Source organism: Grammomys surdaster, unplaced genomic scaffold, assembly GCF_004785775.1.
Source record: "Grammomys surdaster isolate TR1022 unplaced genomic scaffold, NIH_TR_1.0 194, whole genome shotgun sequence".
Classification (NCBI taxonomy): domain Eukaryota; kingdom Metazoa; phylum Chordata; class Mammalia; order Rodentia; family Muridae; genus Grammomys; species Grammomys surdaster.
In genome coordinates this window covers 3,376,743-3,395,707 of record NW_021604639.1, presented here as the reverse complement: position 1 = coordinate 3,395,707, position 18,965 = coordinate 3,376,743, and the positions used below count along the sequence as shown (strand labels likewise).

The 18,965-nt window shown below is 39.2% G+C and overlaps 1 protein-coding gene across 2 annotated transcripts in view; it reads left to right on the top strand.

The window, feature by feature from the left end:
• Positions 1–18,965, top strand: part of Lyst (lysosomal trafficking regulator) — a 161,980-nt gene that overhangs the window by 116,923 nt on the left and 26,092 nt on the right. For both annotated transcript variants that reach the window (XM_028769800.1, XM_028769801.1), the window contains 5 exons: positions 1,908–2,152; positions 6,973–7,039; positions 8,992–9,148; positions 13,078–13,218; positions 16,104–16,321. In XM_028769800.1, the coding sequence (XP_028625633.1) occupies positions 1,908–2,152; positions 6,973–7,039; positions 8,992–9,148; positions 13,078–13,218; positions 16,104–16,321 (828 nt within the window). The remainder of the gene's footprint in view (positions 1–1,907; positions 2,153–6,972; positions 7,040–8,991; positions 9,149–13,077; positions 13,219–16,103; positions 16,322–18,965) is intronic.

The following is an 18,965-nucleotide window of genomic DNA, read 5'->3' as shown; positions in this document are numbered from 1 at the left end:
TGCACACCACAGCCATTTATTTAACTCTGATTTTCTATCTCCATCCTGAAAATATCCTTCCCTTTTTCTATAAATGAAACCTCATCTCTCTGGTGTCCAAGCCCAAAACCTTGAGTAACTCTGCCATCCTTCTCACCTGCGTGTCCCTCCATCTACACATGCTCTTGAGCTGACTGAACTGCTACTGAGCCACCCACCATCCTTTCCCACCAAAAGCATTTATAGCAGCCTCCTAACAGCCCATCTGTATTCACACCCCACCCCTTCAGTCTGTTTCGTTCCTCTAGTCAAAACTCTCTTGTTGCTTGTCATGCCACAAGCATGTCTTACAAGAGCCTAATAAAGCCCCAGGAAGTCAAGAACGTACTGCTTCCTGACTTCATCTGCTGTTCTCTCCAGTACTCATACTCTATCCATGGTAGTTTTCTTCTGGATATATCAGACACACTAATGATGCAGGGCCTTTGCACTTAACTGCTGCCCAGACTGCTTTTCTCCACAGAATTCCCAGTAACTCACTCTCAGGCCCCGTGATCAAGTGTTTCCTCATCAGAAAGTCCCTTACTGGACCAAACAGCATCCCTTCCCTCTTGACCCTGACTATATAAAATATGAGTGTCTTAGTCACTTTTCTGTTGCTGTGAAAGAGACACTGTGACCAAGGCAACTCTTATGAAAGAAAGCATTTAATTAGAGCTTGCTTCGTTTCAGAGATTGAATCCATTAACATCATGGCAATCCATTAACATGGCAACATGCATGGCACTTAAAGCAGTAGCTGAGAAGTACATCCTGATCCACTCCCTGGTGACCAGATACCTAAACATATGAGATTATGAGAGCCATTCCCATTCAAACCACCACAAGCAGCCCCTCTGTAACCAACCCAGTGGTGCCCAGCACCCCTGCCACCTTTGCTGTACTTTCTCCATGAGGCTCTTTAGTGCCCAGTGTTGTGCTCTCCCTGCAGAATGTCTAGACCTCCCTTTGTTCTGTGTTCCATTGCCTGCACCTGGAACACTGCTGGCACATGGGTGTGATTGATGTGCTGGATGAATGAAAGCTATTTGCCTTCCAGAGTCAGGATACACTCTCACAAATTCCTATCCATCTATTTTAGTGTTTGGCAGACTTTGAATTTAGGTGACATCTTGGGTTTTTTGGCACTGTTTCTGTCTGTTCCCACATTTCTCTTGTTATTTTCATTCGGTCTTACCTCTCTCTGTCAGATCAGTGGCTCTTCTTCCTACACTTGTAATAGTGACTTCTAGTTGGCTCTTCCAAACCCATTTAATTTGTTTTGAAAGACTCAGAATACCCCCTTTTCTGTGAGAGAACGTTTATTAACCTCTACGAAGGATCTGTGGAGCTAGGATATAGCTCAGTGGTAGAATGTTTGTCTAGAGCAAACAAGGCCTTGGGTTCAAGAAGCACAGGGTTGGTGAAATTGATCCTCTGTTTTCAGTCAGTATTGGGTTTGTATCCTCCTTACATAAGATATTATATTTAATTCTTATGAGGTAAGCATCATCACCTCCAGATACAGATATAATAACAGCATACAGGGTTTAGCAGGAACACACAGACCAAATCTTTTCTGATACAATCAAATTGTCAGTACATAGTGCTGCACATTTATTTAATTTTTTTAGTATCTATGTCTAAGTGATTTCTGTGCATAGCTTTTCCTTGGAAATAATGAGCAGATAATGGAGACGTTTCTGCCAGATAATTTTACAAGCAGATTTATCTAGCAATAAACCGCAATCAGAGTTTGATTCTCTATCATTTAATGTAGATTTCTTGGAGGATTTTAGATTAATAGCATGTCTACAGTGCTCTGCTTTTCTAGGGAAGTATCAATAAACCTAAAAATAATCTAGTCTTTTTTTCTTCTTTCCTTTTAGGTTCGTGATGATGTGTACCAGAATATTCTCACAAATAACCTCCCAAATCTTCTGGAGTACGGCAACATCACTGCTCTGACAAACCTGTGGTATACTGGACAAATTACCAATTTTGAATATTTGACTCATTTAAACAAGCATGCGGGTCGATCCTTCAATGATCTCATGCAGTACCCGGTGTTCCCCTTCATCCTCTCTGACTATGTTAGCGAGACTCTTGACCTCAATGATCCATCTATCTATAGGCAAGTAAAAGCATCACATCTTGGGTTCATATGCATACTGAACTTATACCATTAAAGTTTTTACTTTGAAAATCTTCAAAAATGCACAAAAATTTAATGATTAATGAAACCTTTATAATTAATTTTCCCCAATTCAACAATTGTGAATTATGAATACTTTACCAAACTTGCGTCATATTCTTTCTTTTTATTTGAGACATCTAGTTATATCACCTCTGAGTTCTGCAGTATACATTTCTTTTAACAATAGGATATTTCCTTACATCAATACAGTGCTGGTATGCAAACCTAAGAAAATTAACAATCTCAATAATGTCTAATATACTTACTGTCTCCTGCTTATCTCGACAATGCCTTTTATAATCTGTTTTAAGGCAGGTCTGCTGTTGCATTTGATTGCTAATATATGAAAAATATATCTAGAAAGGCTTATAAGTGTTCGTATGTATAGTTATATATATATTTTTTTGCAGCATGATAACATTTGTTCCAGTCATCCTTGTTTGCCAGAGAGCAAGGTGATCCTTGCTCAGAAGGCTTACTTGTATTCAGTTTACCCTTCATTTTGTGAGAACTCCACTGTAGCTGGCCATATGAGCTTGCTGTCACTCCCTATCATGAGGGAGCTGTGATGCCTGTCTCCGAGAATGCTTATGATGATTCATGGGTGCAGATTCACACTGAACGGTTATCTAATCCTTTTAGCCATGACTTTATTGCTTGAATCAATTATTTCAGCAGAAGTTGTATAAAGATGATTTCCTGTCTGTTTTAGTTAGGACTTGCTCTTGCTGTGATGAAACACATGACCAAGCAGTTGGGGAGAAAAGGATTTATTTGGCCTACACTTCCATATTGCTGTTTATCATCACAGGATGTCACGACAAGAACTCAGACAGGGCAGGAGCCTAGAGGCAGGAGCCTAGAGGCAGGAGCCTAGAGGCAGGAGCAGAGGCTATGGAGGGGTGCTGTTTACTGGCTTGCTCAAAATGGCTTGCTCAGCCTGCTTTCTTGTAGAACACAGACTACTAGCCCAGGGATGGCACCCCCATAGTAGGCTGGGACCTCCCTATCAGTCACTAATTAAGAAAATGCCTTCTTACAGCCTGATCTTATGGAGGTGTTTTCTCAGTTGAGGCTCTCTCCTTTTGAATAACTGTGGCTTGTGTCAAGTTGACATAAGACTAGCCAGCACATTATGCTTTAATTTTTTTTTTTAAATTTATGAGAAGCAAACATAGACCCTGAACCTAGGATGTCTTGTATCAGAGATCAAGGATACAACATAGTAATAGTAGATTCTCATTACCAAAGATAGGACAATCCGAGGATCCAAGAGAATACGGCAACAAGAACAACTAACAGAAACCCCTTGAAATGAAAAAAAAAAAGTTATTTAATAATTTTATAGTCTGCATGTCCCTTTTCCAAAATGTTTAGGATCATAAGGTTTGTTGTTATTGTTGTTTTGGGTTTCTGACTCTTAGAATATTTGCAGACTACCAATTTAGTATCCCAAATCAAAAACATGAAATTTAAACTTCTCTGAAATCTGGTTTTGATACATGGTATATAAGAAGATTTGAGTTTGGGATCATTTTGGATTTCAGTTCTCTATTTTAAGAATGTTCATTCTAGCCAGGCGGTGGTTGTACACGCCTTTAATCCCAGCCCCTGGGAGGCAGAGACAGGCGGATTTCTGAGTTTGAGGCCAGCCTGGTATATCGAGTGAGTTCCAGGACAGCCAGGGCTACACAGAGTAACCCTGTCTCGAAAAACCAAAAAAAAAAAAAAAAAAGTTCATTCTATACTTAAAAAAATATATTTGAAACATGCATGTCTACGCACGTAAACACTCATTGAGGGTGGTATCTTAGTTAGGATTTCCATTGCTGTGAAGAGACACCATGACCAAAGCAACTCTTATAAAGGACACTATTTAATTGGGGCTGTATTACAGCTTCAGAGTTTCAGTCCACTATAATCTTGGTGGGAAGCATGACAGCATCCAGGCAGGCATGGTGCAGGAGAAGTTGAGAGTTCTACATCTTGTTCCGAAGGCAAACAGGAAAAGACTAATTTCCAGCAGCTACGAGTAGGGTCTCAAGGCCCAGCCCCACAGTGACACACACACTTCCTTCAATATGGCTACACCTGCTCCAACAAAGACATAACCTCCTGATAGTGCCACTCTGCACCAAGCATATTCAAACCACCATAGGAGGCGTGAGATAAAGGTCATTGGCACCGAAGGGACACTAGCTCACTCAAGCATGCGGCTCTGGCAGGCCTTGCCTTTCTTTCCCATTCCCTCTGCCTTGCTCAAAACCCTTAGATTACATTCCTAAAGCAAGCCACCAAGATCTGTTCCATTATTTGGCCACTTCCTTCTCCTGAGGATGACCACCAAAGTCCAGCTATCAAAGTATTGAAGCCCAGCAGTCAAAAGTCCCCTTTGGCTCACCTAATTAATATGCCCAGTGCAAATTAAACACCTCATCTTAGTTCCACTTTTACCTTTAATAAACCACCATTTTCCTATAAGCCACAGCTGTCTGTTTCTATCCAGAAGTTGTCCTTTGTGCCCCCCCAGCCCCCACCACCATCCCTGTCTCCCTTGTACATTTCCCTTTCTCCCTTGTCCTCTGTCTCCTGTCTTTATCTCTTATTCAATGCTCTCTGTCTCTCTGGGACAAATAAATCTCCTTTGTGCTGAGAACTTGGTCTTGGGGGTCCTGAGCCAATACTTTACCTTACAGGTACTATTGGGGTAATCTCTTAATTTGAAGTTTGAGAATTAAAGGAAAAGGATTTAGCTTTTTTCTCCCTTTCCTGAACAAACTGTTATTTTAAAGAAACCAGATAGTCCACATTCATTGGCAAATATTTTATTTAGTTAAAAAGAATTCTCTTACTTAAAAAAAAATTTGACTTCAAATATTCCACTTGGGAAGTTTTTAAATATTTTAATTATAACTTCCTCCAAATAAGCCTGACTTGGCCCTTTCTCAAGAAATCAGGTTCAAGTTAATTCACAATGGTACATTGTCTGTCTTTTAGATATCACATACACTGCTCTTGGATATTTCAACATTTTACACATTGCTGGCATAAATATATGAGATGTTTCTGAAAAGCAGTATGATGATATATATTCATAAAAACATGTTAAATGTGCATACTTGGTTTTAGCAAGCTAGCTTCCAGGAATTATTCTTGGGAATGCTAAAGAACATATGTTCAGCATAAAGGTTCCAACTTAACCAGCATCATTTTATGAGGGCTGGGACCTGAACTTGCCTATCTCTCTGCTTGCTTTGGTATCTGTCGCCCCATGCAAAGGTTTAACAGGAATGTGGTGCTCCCGGCAATTTTCAAAGTATCTAAAATCTAGAAACAGCCTGAAGGCCCAACGTTAGATTTTAATACATTGTTGCATGCTGCAACTACTAAAGCAATATTGTAGGGCTGGTGAGATGACTCAGCACTCAGACTGAGGATAGGAGTTTGATCCTTGGAACCCACATGGTGCAGAGAACCAACTCCCATAGCATGCATACCCACACGTACATGTACAAAAATAAGTAAATGTATAAGAATGTATGGTAGAAATACATTTGTAAGCATGAAAAGACATTCTGTTTTAAAATATATATATAGGTACCCACTAATAAGCAGAAAAATAGCTAGACAAATACATTCTAAAATGTTTTACCTGTGAGTTGGTTTATTTTGTTCACTAAACTGTGATTTCTTTATTTGGCAGTCTGTTCGTCTATTTGAGGCAGGGACTCACTGTGTAACTCTGGATAGTGTAGAACTTGCTATGTAGATAAGGCTGGCCTTGAACTCAGAGATCCATCTGCTTCCACTTCCCAAGTGCTAGGATTAAAGGCATGTGTCACCACAGCTGGCAACAACTGGTAATTCTTAATAGTCAGCCATAAAAATATAATTATATTTAAGAAGATTTATTATAGCATTCTTAAGGGGTGAAAAATATGCCAGGGTATTAAAGATAATTTATTCATATTTTGAGTGTAAAAATTGACATCTATTCCATAAAACCTTTTTATTCTTTGATGAAGTCTCTGGAATTTTCATTTAATGTTACTGGATTCCACAACCCTAGGAAATAGTAATTTATGTAAAAAAAAAAAAAAAAAAAAAAAAGCTATGTCGTGAGGGTATGGGAGCACATGCTCGTAATCCCAGCTGGGGAGACTAAGACAGGGGGACTGTTGCCAGCCTGAACTGCAAAGTGAGTTTAAAGATAGCTTGGGCTACATAGTAAGGCCTTGTCTAAAGAAAAAAAAAAATACATACATCAGAATAAGCCAGATGGGTAGATGGGTTAGATTTACTGAGCCTTGAGCAGATTTTGCTGCTGGTTGAAGTACAGTGCCAGGTGTTGACATTATAGTCTTTTCATTGTGTCTCTTAGCCAGAGCAGCTGGTCCTTCACATCAAAACTATCTATCCTGCCCTTTTATGCACCGTACAGTAATGCTGATAGGTTTTTAAAATGAAGACATGTTCCTTGCATTCTTTGGCCTCTAAGAACATCATGGGGTATTAATAGTGGGAACTCCATTACTAATATGTTCATCTGTATGTCAATAATTCACCAGACAGGTACAGATCTTTACATGTGTTTCCTTAACAGTTTATGGGGTCATGCTTTTGAATGGTGACTGTTGGTTGCAAAGCAACATTCTTGTGTGAGTTAAGGGCTGCACATTTCCATGGTGAAGGCATGAGTAGCTTAATCCTGATGTTATCAAATTACTTCATATTTTCTATTATTTCTTTTTTCGTAGAAACCTATCTAAGCCTATAGCTGTACAGTATAAAGAAAAAGAAGACCGTTACGTTGACACATACAAGGTAGTTTCAGTTTCCATTAATACTTTGTTACATGAAAAATGGAGCTTTATGAATTTGTACATTTTATATTTGTAGTATTTATTTTTCTGTCTTTTGTTTCCTTGTACTTTAAGAATTATAAATTATATAAACTGGAAATTGTTTTTGTCTTAGTTCTATGAAAACACATTCCAAGAGTAGAAAGTATACTGTTACTTTGGCACAATTAAAATGCTAATTAGTCCACTATTTTTTCAAATGCATAAAATTATACTTCTTATAAAAATCGCAGATTTTCAGAGATGCAACTATTTATGCCTCTGAGTATTATCTATATTATATATAGAAAGAGTGGTGTCTTTAGATCACATTACTTTGTTATGAGATAGAGGTCATTAGCACTGAAGAGATACTAGCTCACTCAAGCGTGCAGCGCTCTCTCTCTCTCTCTCTCTCTCTCTCTCTCCATATATATATATATATATATATATATATATATATATATATATATATATATATATATGTATATATACATATATATATACTGAATATGTGTTTATTTCTACTATAACCCTAGACATATTCAGAAAATATGCATTTTAGATATAAGTAAGATTTCCTATTAAATAAAAACGAGTTACCCATGTCAACAGTGTTAATATTAATATAATGTTATTGGAAACTTAGAAAACTGACTTGCCATATAGTATGTTCTTCATAATAGTGTAATGATAAGAGTGGTAGAAGCAATTCTCTCACATTCCCACATAACTCATATCCCAATTCCAGAGACGTCCCTCTAAGTACCTGAAACTCACCATTTGATTTTTCTGCAATTGAAAATATGATAGCTTGGGCTGGAGAGATGGCTCAGTGGTTAAGAGTACTGACTGCTCTTCCAGAGGTCCTGAGTTTAATTCCCAGCAACGGTGTGGGTGGCTCACAATCATCTGTAATGGAATCAGATGCCCTCTTCTGGTGTGTCTGAAGACAGCTACAGTGTACTCATATACATAAAAATAAATAAATTTTTTTAAAAAAGAAAATATGACAGCATATCTCTGTGAGTTCAAGGCTAGCCTGGTCTACACAGAGTTTCAGGATGCCCAAGGCTACACAGAGGAAACTGTAGCCGGGCAGTGGTGGCACACACCTTTAATCCCAGCACTTGGGAGGCAGAGAGGCAGGCGGATTTCTGAGTTCGAGGCCAGCCTGGTCTACAGAGTGAGTTCCAGGACAGCCAGGGCTACACAGAGAAACCCTGTCTAGAAAAAAAAAAAAGAAGAAGAAGAAGAAAAAGAAAAACCAAGAAGGAAAGAAGGAAGGAAGGAAGGAAGGAAGGAAGGAAGGAAGGAAGGAAGGAAGGAAGGAAGGAAGGAAGGGAGAGTCAAGACATGACTTGTAAGCTCACTACATCCAACTTTGTTACCAGGTAGACAGAGCTGTAACAGTGAGCATAGTGACAGGAAATGCGGAGCTGAGCTGCCTCCTTGGTGATGGGAAGAGTTGGAGGTGGGGAAGATAAAGATTGTCATTTTCTTGTTAACTCTGTGTATAGCTCTGCAGAACTGTCACACCCCGATGTGTTAATAGTGGTAATGCATGCTATCGTATTACATCTCCATTCCTAGAGAAGCACTCAAAGCATATCATGAAACTTGAATACAGACATTCTATTTATCAGCTCTTGGGTTTGAGCGCACACATTTAGATATTTGGAGCTGTTAGCTAGGAGTGAGAATGCAAAATGGGTGTGTTCTTAGGACAGGATAGGAGTGGAGGTAGAGAGAGCAGGGTGGTTCTCATTTAGCCTGGGGTCAGTAGGAGAGAGAGTCCTAGATGTTCAGAAGGGCTATGGGATCTGGACACTGTTCGGAAGTCAAGAATAATGTCAAAGGGTGGAGGAGAGTGGAAGAGAAAACTAGCCGTACATGGGACACACAGTGGAGACTCCTCTGCTCTGTGTCCTGCAGTACTTGGAGGAAGAGTACCGCAAAGGAGCCCGAGAGGACGACCCCATGCCGCCTGTGCAGCCCTACCACTATGGCTCCCACTACTCCAACAGCGGCACCGTGCTCCACTTCCTCGTCAGGATGCCGCCTTTCACGAAAATGTTTCTAGCCTATCAAGGTAAGGATATCTTCTGTCGCCACCCCAAAAGTCATGCTGTATCATTAGAACAAAAATCTCGACTAGCTTCTTAAAACTTAACCCTAACCAAACCCAGGCAAAGGAATTCTACTTAACTAGTTACTAAAATATTCCTTTAAAAAATGGTAGGTAGTCAAATCTTGCTCCTGTTTGAAATTTTTAGCTTTTGAAAGTATCTACATTTATAAAAATGCAGTTTGATTTTTTTAAAAATTAAGATCTAATTCACAAACTTCAAAATTTGCCAGTTAAATTATATTCAGCTCATTTAATATTTTGTGCAGCCCTGGCTGTCCTGGAACTCTACCTGCCTCTACATTCTGAGTGCTAGGATTAAATGTGTGTGCCACCATACCCAGCTCAGCCCTCTTTTAAAGACTTACAACCCAATAATTATTTCAAAGCACAAAGATTTTGTAGCTTGTGTAATTTTTTTTGTACAAAAGTCTGTTATGGGAAAGTATTGTTATTATTTATAATAACTAGTTAGTAGAGAACATACTGGCATCATTACCATAGTAAAGTTTGCTAGTACTCTAGCCCAGCACTTTGCCTGACAGCCTGAACATGACGGGGGTAATTCACTGGGTGCCAGTAAGGACAAACTTGCTGCTCTATCCTCTAGAAGCTGAGGTTTTAGCTCTGTAGTTATTCCTCGTGACCTCTGTTTAGGGAACGAACCATTGTGCATTCAGTTTGTCGTACCCTGTTAAAGACTTCTTTACTCTTTTATTCTTAAAGCAACCTCTTAGAGGAATGAATTTATATTCCTATGCTTAGTCTATAAATGGGGCTTTTATTTTTTGCCCCATAAGCTCACAGAGTAAAGTCCCACATGATGGCTGTTCAACTATTGAGACAGAGGGAGTGTTGTATGTGCATGGGCCAGTGTGAGTATGTCTGCAGAAGCCAGAGGAGGGCATCGGGTGTTCTGATATATTACTCTGTGCCCTATTCTTTTAAGGAAGGGTCTCTCACTGAACCTAGAGTTAGTCTGACAGCCGAAAAGCCCAAAGACACTTCTTTCTCTCTCCTGACCCCATAGCACTGGGTAACAAGCACACATGTGGCCCCTCCCAACTTTTTCACATGGGTTCTGGGATCCAGACTCAGGTCCTCAATGCTTGCACTTGAAGAACCATTTCTCTAGTTTCCCAAGGCAACCATTATGTCCCTTTCTTCCCTCTCCAGTCTTGCTTCCCTAGTTAACTTAATCTTGGGTTGAGGGTGTCTGTATGTATTGCCCCATTCCAGCTTGTTCGAGGAACTCCTATAAACAAATGAGCGGCTCTGTTAAGGAAGAGCACCCAGAACTGAGATACTGAGTATATATATATGCATGGCATCCTTGCTTGCTGTGTTTTCTAAATATACCATTATTTGAAGATCTTTTTGGACATAATAATATTCATTTAAGAATGTAAATTTTTTTTAATGGCAGTAAAAACAGCATTGTATCGTAGTTTAAAACACTGCAGTGCTATTAGCATCCCTCCAACTAAAACCATTTCTTCAGTGTAGCCCAAGGATCCATCAATATGAAATTCCCAGTCAGCCATCAATCTTTATTATATTGCTGTTATGAATAGATTCATGTACACTATTATTTTTTTATCAAGTAGTTACATTGTTGTTGTTTTGAAATCCAGTCTCCTGTAGCAAAGTGGGCCTTAAACTTGTTGTGTAGCTGAGACTGGTCTTGGATTCCTGACCTCCACCTCCCAAGTGCTGATATTACAAGTGTGTGCTGCCTTCACTAGATCTTCATGAATATTTTTAAACCCTCACATTACCTTAATCCTCATTTCAATTTCATTAGTTTTATGCTGGCTTTTGATTTTTTTTTCTTAATCTAATGATTTAGTTCAGGAATTCTAAACCTTGGCACTATAGTTACTTTCAGCTACATTTTTTTTTTTTTGTCTCAAGGGTTGCCATGTGTATTCTAGAACATTTTAGCAGCATCCCTATCTTCCACCAATAACTGTTAGTGGTACATGAACTCTACCATGTCGTGACAGCCAAAAGTAACTTGAGACATTAACAAATAACACCCAGAGGACAAGCATGATACTCATTGAGAACCATTGATCTAATATGTACATATTCTAGAGTCTACTCATTTTCAGTAGGACTTTTTAAGAACAGAAACTACAATGAATCTTACAACCCAAACAGAACCTATTATATGATACTCTCGTTACATAGTTATTTAGTCTGAGTTCTATGCGCCTAACTTCATGATGGCCTGACATTTCTTACTTTGTGGAAAAAAAGCTATAAATGTTATTTTTCCCCAGTTTTAATTTGGTGGCCAGCCAGTGCTAACAGTCTCAGTGTAGTAGATGGACAAGTGATAGAGATGATGGAAGCGTAGCTTGTCAGGGCAGGGGAGCATGGAGAAAGAAATGGGCTCACTCTTTTGACAGTGTCTACACAAGAGGATCTGCTCAGACTCCAGCAAGTGTCAGTAGTGCATGTTGTGATGTGGTGTAGGAGTAGAAGGGGCTAAGTAAGGGGAGGAAGTGGTCTGAAGGGAAGGGGAGGAGAAACAAATGGGAGTAATAAATAGCATGTGGCCTTTCCCATGCAGAATCTAATGTACCGACACACACACATAAAACATAAAAGCAGAAGAGGGACTATCTGCAGGGACCTTGAGGGTGGGCCGCAATGAGAATGAGGAAGAAAAGGTGGGGGATGATAGAAGAAACAAATACAAGAAAATTGCAGTGAAATAATACATGAAAGTATAATAATGAAACATTATTTTGTGCATTAAAAGTTTCATTATAGAAAGCAGTGGCCCTACTCTTTAGTAAAAAAATATCTAAACAGTCTTGGTGACTACGTTCCTAACTTTATGTCCCTCCCACCCTCTCTCTTTTCCCTTTCTTTCTCTCTCTTGTGTGGGTTGTATGGGTATGAGCTGCATGCATGCATGTGTCTGCTTGTGGAGGCCACAGATCACCAACAGATGTCCTTCTTAACTGTTCCCCCAAGTTTGCAGCCCCATGTGGGGAGCAACAGTGTCAACTGGCCAGACCCCCCAGAGCTCCGGGGACTGGACCATCAACCAAAGAGTACACATGGAGGGACCCATGGCTCCGGCCACCTATGTGGCAGAGGATGGCCTTGTTGGATGTCAGTGGGAGGAGCGGCCCTTGGGCCTGAGGGTGTTCCATGCCCCAGTGTAGGGGAATGCCAGGGTGGGAAGACAGGAGTGGGTGGGTGAGTGGGTGGGGGAGCATCCTCATAGAGGCAGGGGGAGGGGCAATGAGATAGGGGATTTTCAAAGGGGAGACCTGGAAAGGTGAAAACAATTGAAATGTAAATAAAGAAAATATCAAATTAAAAAAAATAAACTGTTCCCACAATTTATCTTTTGAAATGGACTCTTTCACTGAACCTAGAACTCATGTCTGCTCAGCTGCATGGCCACTGAGCTCACACACAAACCACCCCAGTGCTGGGGTTACAGACACATATCTACCCACCTGGTTTGTACAAACATGCTTGGGATCAAACTTTTGTCCTTTGATAAAAGGTACTTTGCCACCTAAGCCATCTCCTCACCCATAATTTTCTCTTTTTAAAATTATGCATCATTTAATAAAGAGGTCATTATTGTGTGTTCATTATGTGCTGGGTGACTCCTGCTTTTGTGAAAGTTTCGTTCTAAGTAGAAGACAATAGTCTTGTAGGCAAGTAGATGGTAGAAATTCTATTAGAGGTATGATGGAAGCATAATGCAGTTGAAAATAATGTGGTTTCAAGAATTTGAATAATCCTTTAAATAAACCAAAGGACCATTACTTTAATCATTTTTGAAGCAACAAAAGCTATGGGGAACTTCAAGTGGACTATGGTCTTTGTGTCTTCATTATGTTATTGGAATTTCTTTGTAGATCAGAGTTTCGACATTCCAGACCGAACATTTCATTCTACAAACACAACTTGGCGCCTCTCATCCTTTGAATCCATGACTGACGTGAAGGAGCTGATTCCAGAGTTTTTCTATCTTCCTGAGTTCCTAGTTAACCGTGAAGGTAAACAGTAGACCATTTCTCACATATTTTGAAGGGTATGCAATAGAGTTATAATTTTCCAGGAGTAAGAGTAGATTTTCTAAGAATTGAAATTTGAATTCTCAGATAAGATAGAGTCATGTCATTAAATCTATAATTTTATTTTCAGGTGAACTTCAGAACTTCTAAAGTTTTATAGGACTGAGGACTGGGTACATATAGAAAACTATATTTTTAACTTTTAAAATTATTTTAATATGTATTTTAACTTTATTACACAATTTTTTCTGTTTGTAAAAGTTATACTCATTAAAATGTAATAGTAAAAAGCAATTCATTGAAAAATGTAATTAAAATCTGAATGATTTTATGAGGAAATAAGAGAAATGAAATACTCCAGGGCTAGAACTGTGGTTAGTAGGGCTGGGCTTGCCTACCATGTACCACATAAACCAGCTGTGGTTGTGCACACCTGTAATCTAGACTGCGAGTGGGAAAAAGCAAAGAAGAAAAACTCTCTCAGAAGAATTATCTATAATCAAAGGTCAAAGGGTATTCTGGAAGATAAACTCCAATGCTCTGATGCCAGTGACCAGTCATCTTGGCCACCCTTTCCTGTTCTTTGGCAGAAGCTCTCAGACAACTCTGGGAGAGGTACTTTTGAGTTGCTTTCCTTAATTTGATGTGACTCTTGAGAATATATGAAATTGAGACATATCTTTAGGTAAGTCAGTGTTAGACAAAACACCTTAGAATTTCATCGTTTGCTATCTTCTGAGACTATTTGGTGAATTATTAATGCACTTAACCTACTAGTTACCCTGGAGCTGTTTCATCATGTTGGCTATTCAAAATCACCTCAGTGTGGAGCTCCAATGGCACATAATATGCAGTACTAATATAAAAGTATAAGTCAAATATCAGTACCTACAACTTGGGGTATAAACACACGTGGCTTTCCATTTAGAGCTCATTTAAATCTACTGCCTGTTTTCTCTGTAGTCTTTCATGTACGTTCCTATTAAGTATGGCTTTATGACAAGTCACCCCAACACCTAGTGACTCAAAGCAACAATAAATTTGCTATTAATTACATTTTTTCAAGTCCAAGTCAACCAGGTGTCCTTGGTTGCATTCAGAGCTTGAACTGATAGGGCAGAGGGAGTGTAGATCCACAGCTCCTTTCCTTAAGTTGATCTGTGTTTTTCAGAGGTGTTCTTCAAGGAGGTTGATTTGGGCTTCCTCACAAACTATTTGGCTACTCAGGGCTCCAAATGCAAGTATCCCAAGAGAGAAGGATAGAAGATAAATTACCTTTTCTAACCTAGCCTGGTCAGCCAAATAGCTGGTCTTGTTCCCCTTGGTCTACCCAGATTCAGATTGAACAATCACCGTTTACCACTTGATAATGGGGAAATAAGACACCCAGAAAAGCATAGATAGAAGATATTGTAGCCTCTTATTCAAAGGTAAATAAAACAATAACTCTTACTGGTTTATTTATGGGTATGGTAGTTCTGCCTACATGTGTGTCTATACCACATGCATACAGTACCTGCAGAGGCCAGAAGAGCATTGAATCCCCCAGGACTGGAGTTACAGACAGTTGTGAGCCTCTGTGTGGGTGCTGAGAATTGAACCCAGGTCCTCTGGAAGAGCAACTAGTGTTATTTTTGTTGTTGTAGTTGTTTGGTTGGTTGGTTTTGGTTTTTCAAGACAGGGTTTCTCTGCATAGTCTTGGCTGTCCTAGAACTCACTCCGTAGATCAATCTGTCCTTAAAGTCAGAGATCTACTTGCCTCTACCTCCTGAATGCTGGGATTAAAGTCATGCACCACCACCAGCAGCTTACAACCACTGTTCTTAACCATTGAGCCATCTCTCCAGCTGCTGCAACCTCTTATTAAAACTATAACTTCCTGTAATGCTCCTCATGTCTTTTCCTGTCAGCATTCCTCTTGGTACCCTTTAGTCATCTGTTCTGAGTAATGAGTGTCTCCTTGGTACCTGATGTTTGGAATGATTGTGAAGTACCCTGGGTAACTGAAAGTTTGGAATGATTGAATTCATGGTCTCTCCCCTACACTGAGAAACTGTATGAAAAAGAAAAGAAAAGACAGAAACAAAACCAGAACCTGTTTAGTTAATATGTTATTATTTTTGGTGGGCTAGGAAACTTAGAAGAAAAGAAGTCAAGGCAGACCTATATATTGTCCATAAAATCAATATACTATGACAACTCATTTTAGGGTGGTATCTACTTTGTAGGAGGTTTTCTAAACTGCAGAATATTAGTATGTATTAAATATATAGTACTTAATATATGAAAATACCAACAATCTAGAAATTCTTATACAAAGCTTTAATTTGATTTTAATCAAGTTTATAATTAAAGATATTTAAGCACTCAGTGTTTAAAGAGTTTGGTGAGTATACTACTGAAATTCATGGGCACTGATTTTCTGCTTTTTCTCCATCCTGTTAGAAAGTGGTCAAAGAATAAAGTTGAAAGTCCCAGCCTGAATTAACTTAGCATCTATCTTGTCCCTATTGGTACAGAAAAAAGATAAACAACAGTTCATTCTTACTGTTGGACATTTCATCTTGCTGCTGCCATAAGAGTTACATTGCACAGGTGTTTGTTTGTTTGTTTGTTTGTTTTTGCTTTTTTTCCCCAAGACAGGGTTTCTCTGTATAGCCCTGGCTGTCCTGGAACTCACTCTGTAGACCAGGCTGGCCTCGAACTCAGAAGTCCGCCTGCCTCTGCCTCCCGAAGGCTGGGATTAAAGGTGTGCGCTACCACCACCTGGCTACATTGCACAGTTACCTGTTTTCTAGAGCTCTTATCACTGTGGGCTAAACGAAACATGCACTGGCAGAGTTAAAAACTGTTTTAATCTTCCTTAGGTTTTGACTTCGGTGTTCGTCAGAATGGTGAACGGGTTAACCACGTCAACCTTCCTCCCTGGGCACGCAATGATCCTCGGCTGTTCATCCTAATTCACCGGCAGGCACTAGAATCTGACCATGTGTCCCAGAACATCTGTCACTGGATTGACTTAGTGTTTGGCTACAAGCAAAAGGGAAAGGCTTCTGTCCAAGCCATCAATGTTTTTCATCCTGCTGTAAGTGACTCTTTTAAGACTCTGTACACATGTAAGTTAGAACCTGAATATTTTAGGGTTAGCTGTTAAGGTATTTCTTTAAAATACCCAAGTCATCAGAGAGACAGTTACACTAAGCTATACTACTATTATGTAAGATTTTTTAGGTTTTATATTTCATCTCTTTAAAAGTGTCTTAGATACTATAGTTAGGGATTCTCCAAGACCACCACATATGTAGTGATTTGCTAAACAAATGTATGGACTGTTTGCAGCTCTGATTTATTTCAGTAAAGGATTCCAAGCATAACTGACCAAAGGAAGTAGTGAACAAAGTCTGGGTGTAGCAAGGCACACACACATCTTACTCCTCCTATTAAACCACGGAAAGCATGCTCACTTCCTCCAGGGGCTTTAATGACATATTTCAAGTGGTTTCTGCCAGGAAAAAAGTCTAGAGATTCTAGAGATTCAGAATTCAGTAAATCTTTGGGAATGGTCACTTAGAAACCATCTGCCTGATGTGTGCTGAAATTCCAGACCCAGAAGGAGTGCAGGTGCTGACATGGACCACATTGTTTGCATAGTGTAGACAGAGTCACCTAGGAAATGTTCAACCCTGAAATCTCAGCTTCCAGACACTAGCCAAGGAGGTAGCAGAGTTCTCCAAGGAGAGTGGCCAGCTGGCTGAGTTAGCTCTTTTCTGCCTACTATTCTAAGTGCCTGTTAAGTTTTTTGAAAAGCAACATTTTTCTTCATGACAGAGATAGTACATTTGCCTTATTAAAAAATATGTAAAATATAACTATCAAAAAGAAATATGAGAAATAAGCTTTGGCTTCAGCATCTAGAGATAAATGTCAAAACCACCTTCAAGACTTTTTCTACACCTGCAAATTATTCCAGTAATTTAATATAAATCTTGTTTTTTAAATCTTTTTCCCCTGAATAATACAGTCTTAAGTATAGTCTGTAAGACTAGTAGTCATAAGTTGTCATTCTCCATGATTGTAATGGCCACTGCTATCCCTATTTAAGACAGTTTCTAATTCCCTAGAAGTAGGGTTATTATTTACACATGTATTTGTTTATTTTTCTGCATAGACTTAGGAAGCATTTATTATGCTAGTCTCTCTGGGAACAGAGGTAACTAGGGTGAGTAGCATAGGAAAAAGGTGGGTTGGGTGGGCTGACTGCATGTGTTGGGAAAGTTCCAGTAGAATGGGTGAAAGGACATGTCTGAAGGAATAGAAGGAAAAAAAAAAGCAGAGCACAAAGAAAAAAGTATTCTGGATTCTGCATGCTGGTTACTCACTGCAGACCAACAGATCAGTTCTTATCCGCTGCATGACCTGTGGCTGCCACAGATTTCCACTTAGCAAGGTGAGGGCTTGCTCCACAGTGGTGTCTGTATAGATGTTACAGATCTGAAAGTATTTATAACAAATACAACTATGTGCACACCCCAAACTCTTACAAGGAATCCTGCCTCTGAGCTTGTTTATAGCAGAGACACATACCCAAATGGTGGCCCAGAAATAAAATTCTCTTTTTAGTCTATTGTTTTCTGTAATTATTTTAGATACCTCCAAGGTGTCCTTAAGAGGGAGAATAAAACAGTTTTATCGTGTTGCTCTAATAGAAGATGATTTGGGAGAGGAGAACACTTTATTTTAAGGAAAGAATTATCATTTGATTTACAAATCAGAGTTTTACAAGGAAAGTAGTAAATTGAGGAGGAAAAATACCATTGCCTTCTACCCATCTTAGGTTCCTTATTGGGACTCCACAACAAAGCAGAGATTAATAAGGGAACAGTACGAAGACTTAAGATAGCACAAACTTTCATAACATCAGAGCCTTCCTCAACACTAGAAACCCCCAGCAAGCGCTTGGTCCTGAGATTTTATGCTAGAGCTGATGGAATGTTATGGAATCTGTGACGAAATCAAAGCAATATGAGGCAAGCAGGTGAACAGCAAATAGTGCAAATAGTGCGGCCTTTTGGCTTCCATCATCTGCATGTGTCAGTCATATGAAATAAAGGCAAAGGTCTAGATATCATTTTTGAGCTGCATTTGTATTTTATCCTGAAATACATTTAGAGCAGCTGTGAATTTAAATATCAACCTCAATAACCCCTGTTTTATGCACATAATTTTGCATTATCTTTTTAGTAATTTTGTTTAAAATTTATCTAGAGACTGAAACATACAAGGTAATTAATCTAACTGGAATATTTTTTACTAAGTCTTTGAGACTTTAGTATTCTAAAAAGTGCAGTAACCTTGAAGGTTATTTAACTTCTGAAGTGCCTTGGAAATTATTTTGACACTTAAAAGAAAGTTATGTTTAGATACACATGTGAAGATTGCTGTAACTGATTAAATGCTAAAACCTGGACCGTCCACAGGGCCATGCAGAGCACTAACAAGAATAGCTTTAGAATAGATAAATGCATGGGGCACATGGCACAGACTCTCAGAGGCACAGTGCCAAGAAGGAACTTGCCATTTCAGTAACTCTCCCTGGAACCTTCCTTTTTATTTCCATTATGAACTCACCTACATTACAGTATAACTTCACTTTTGCCATTTTCCATGTATTACTTTGGGAAAGCAGTTTCTTCAGCAATCTACCTGATATCTTCTATGACATATCTCAG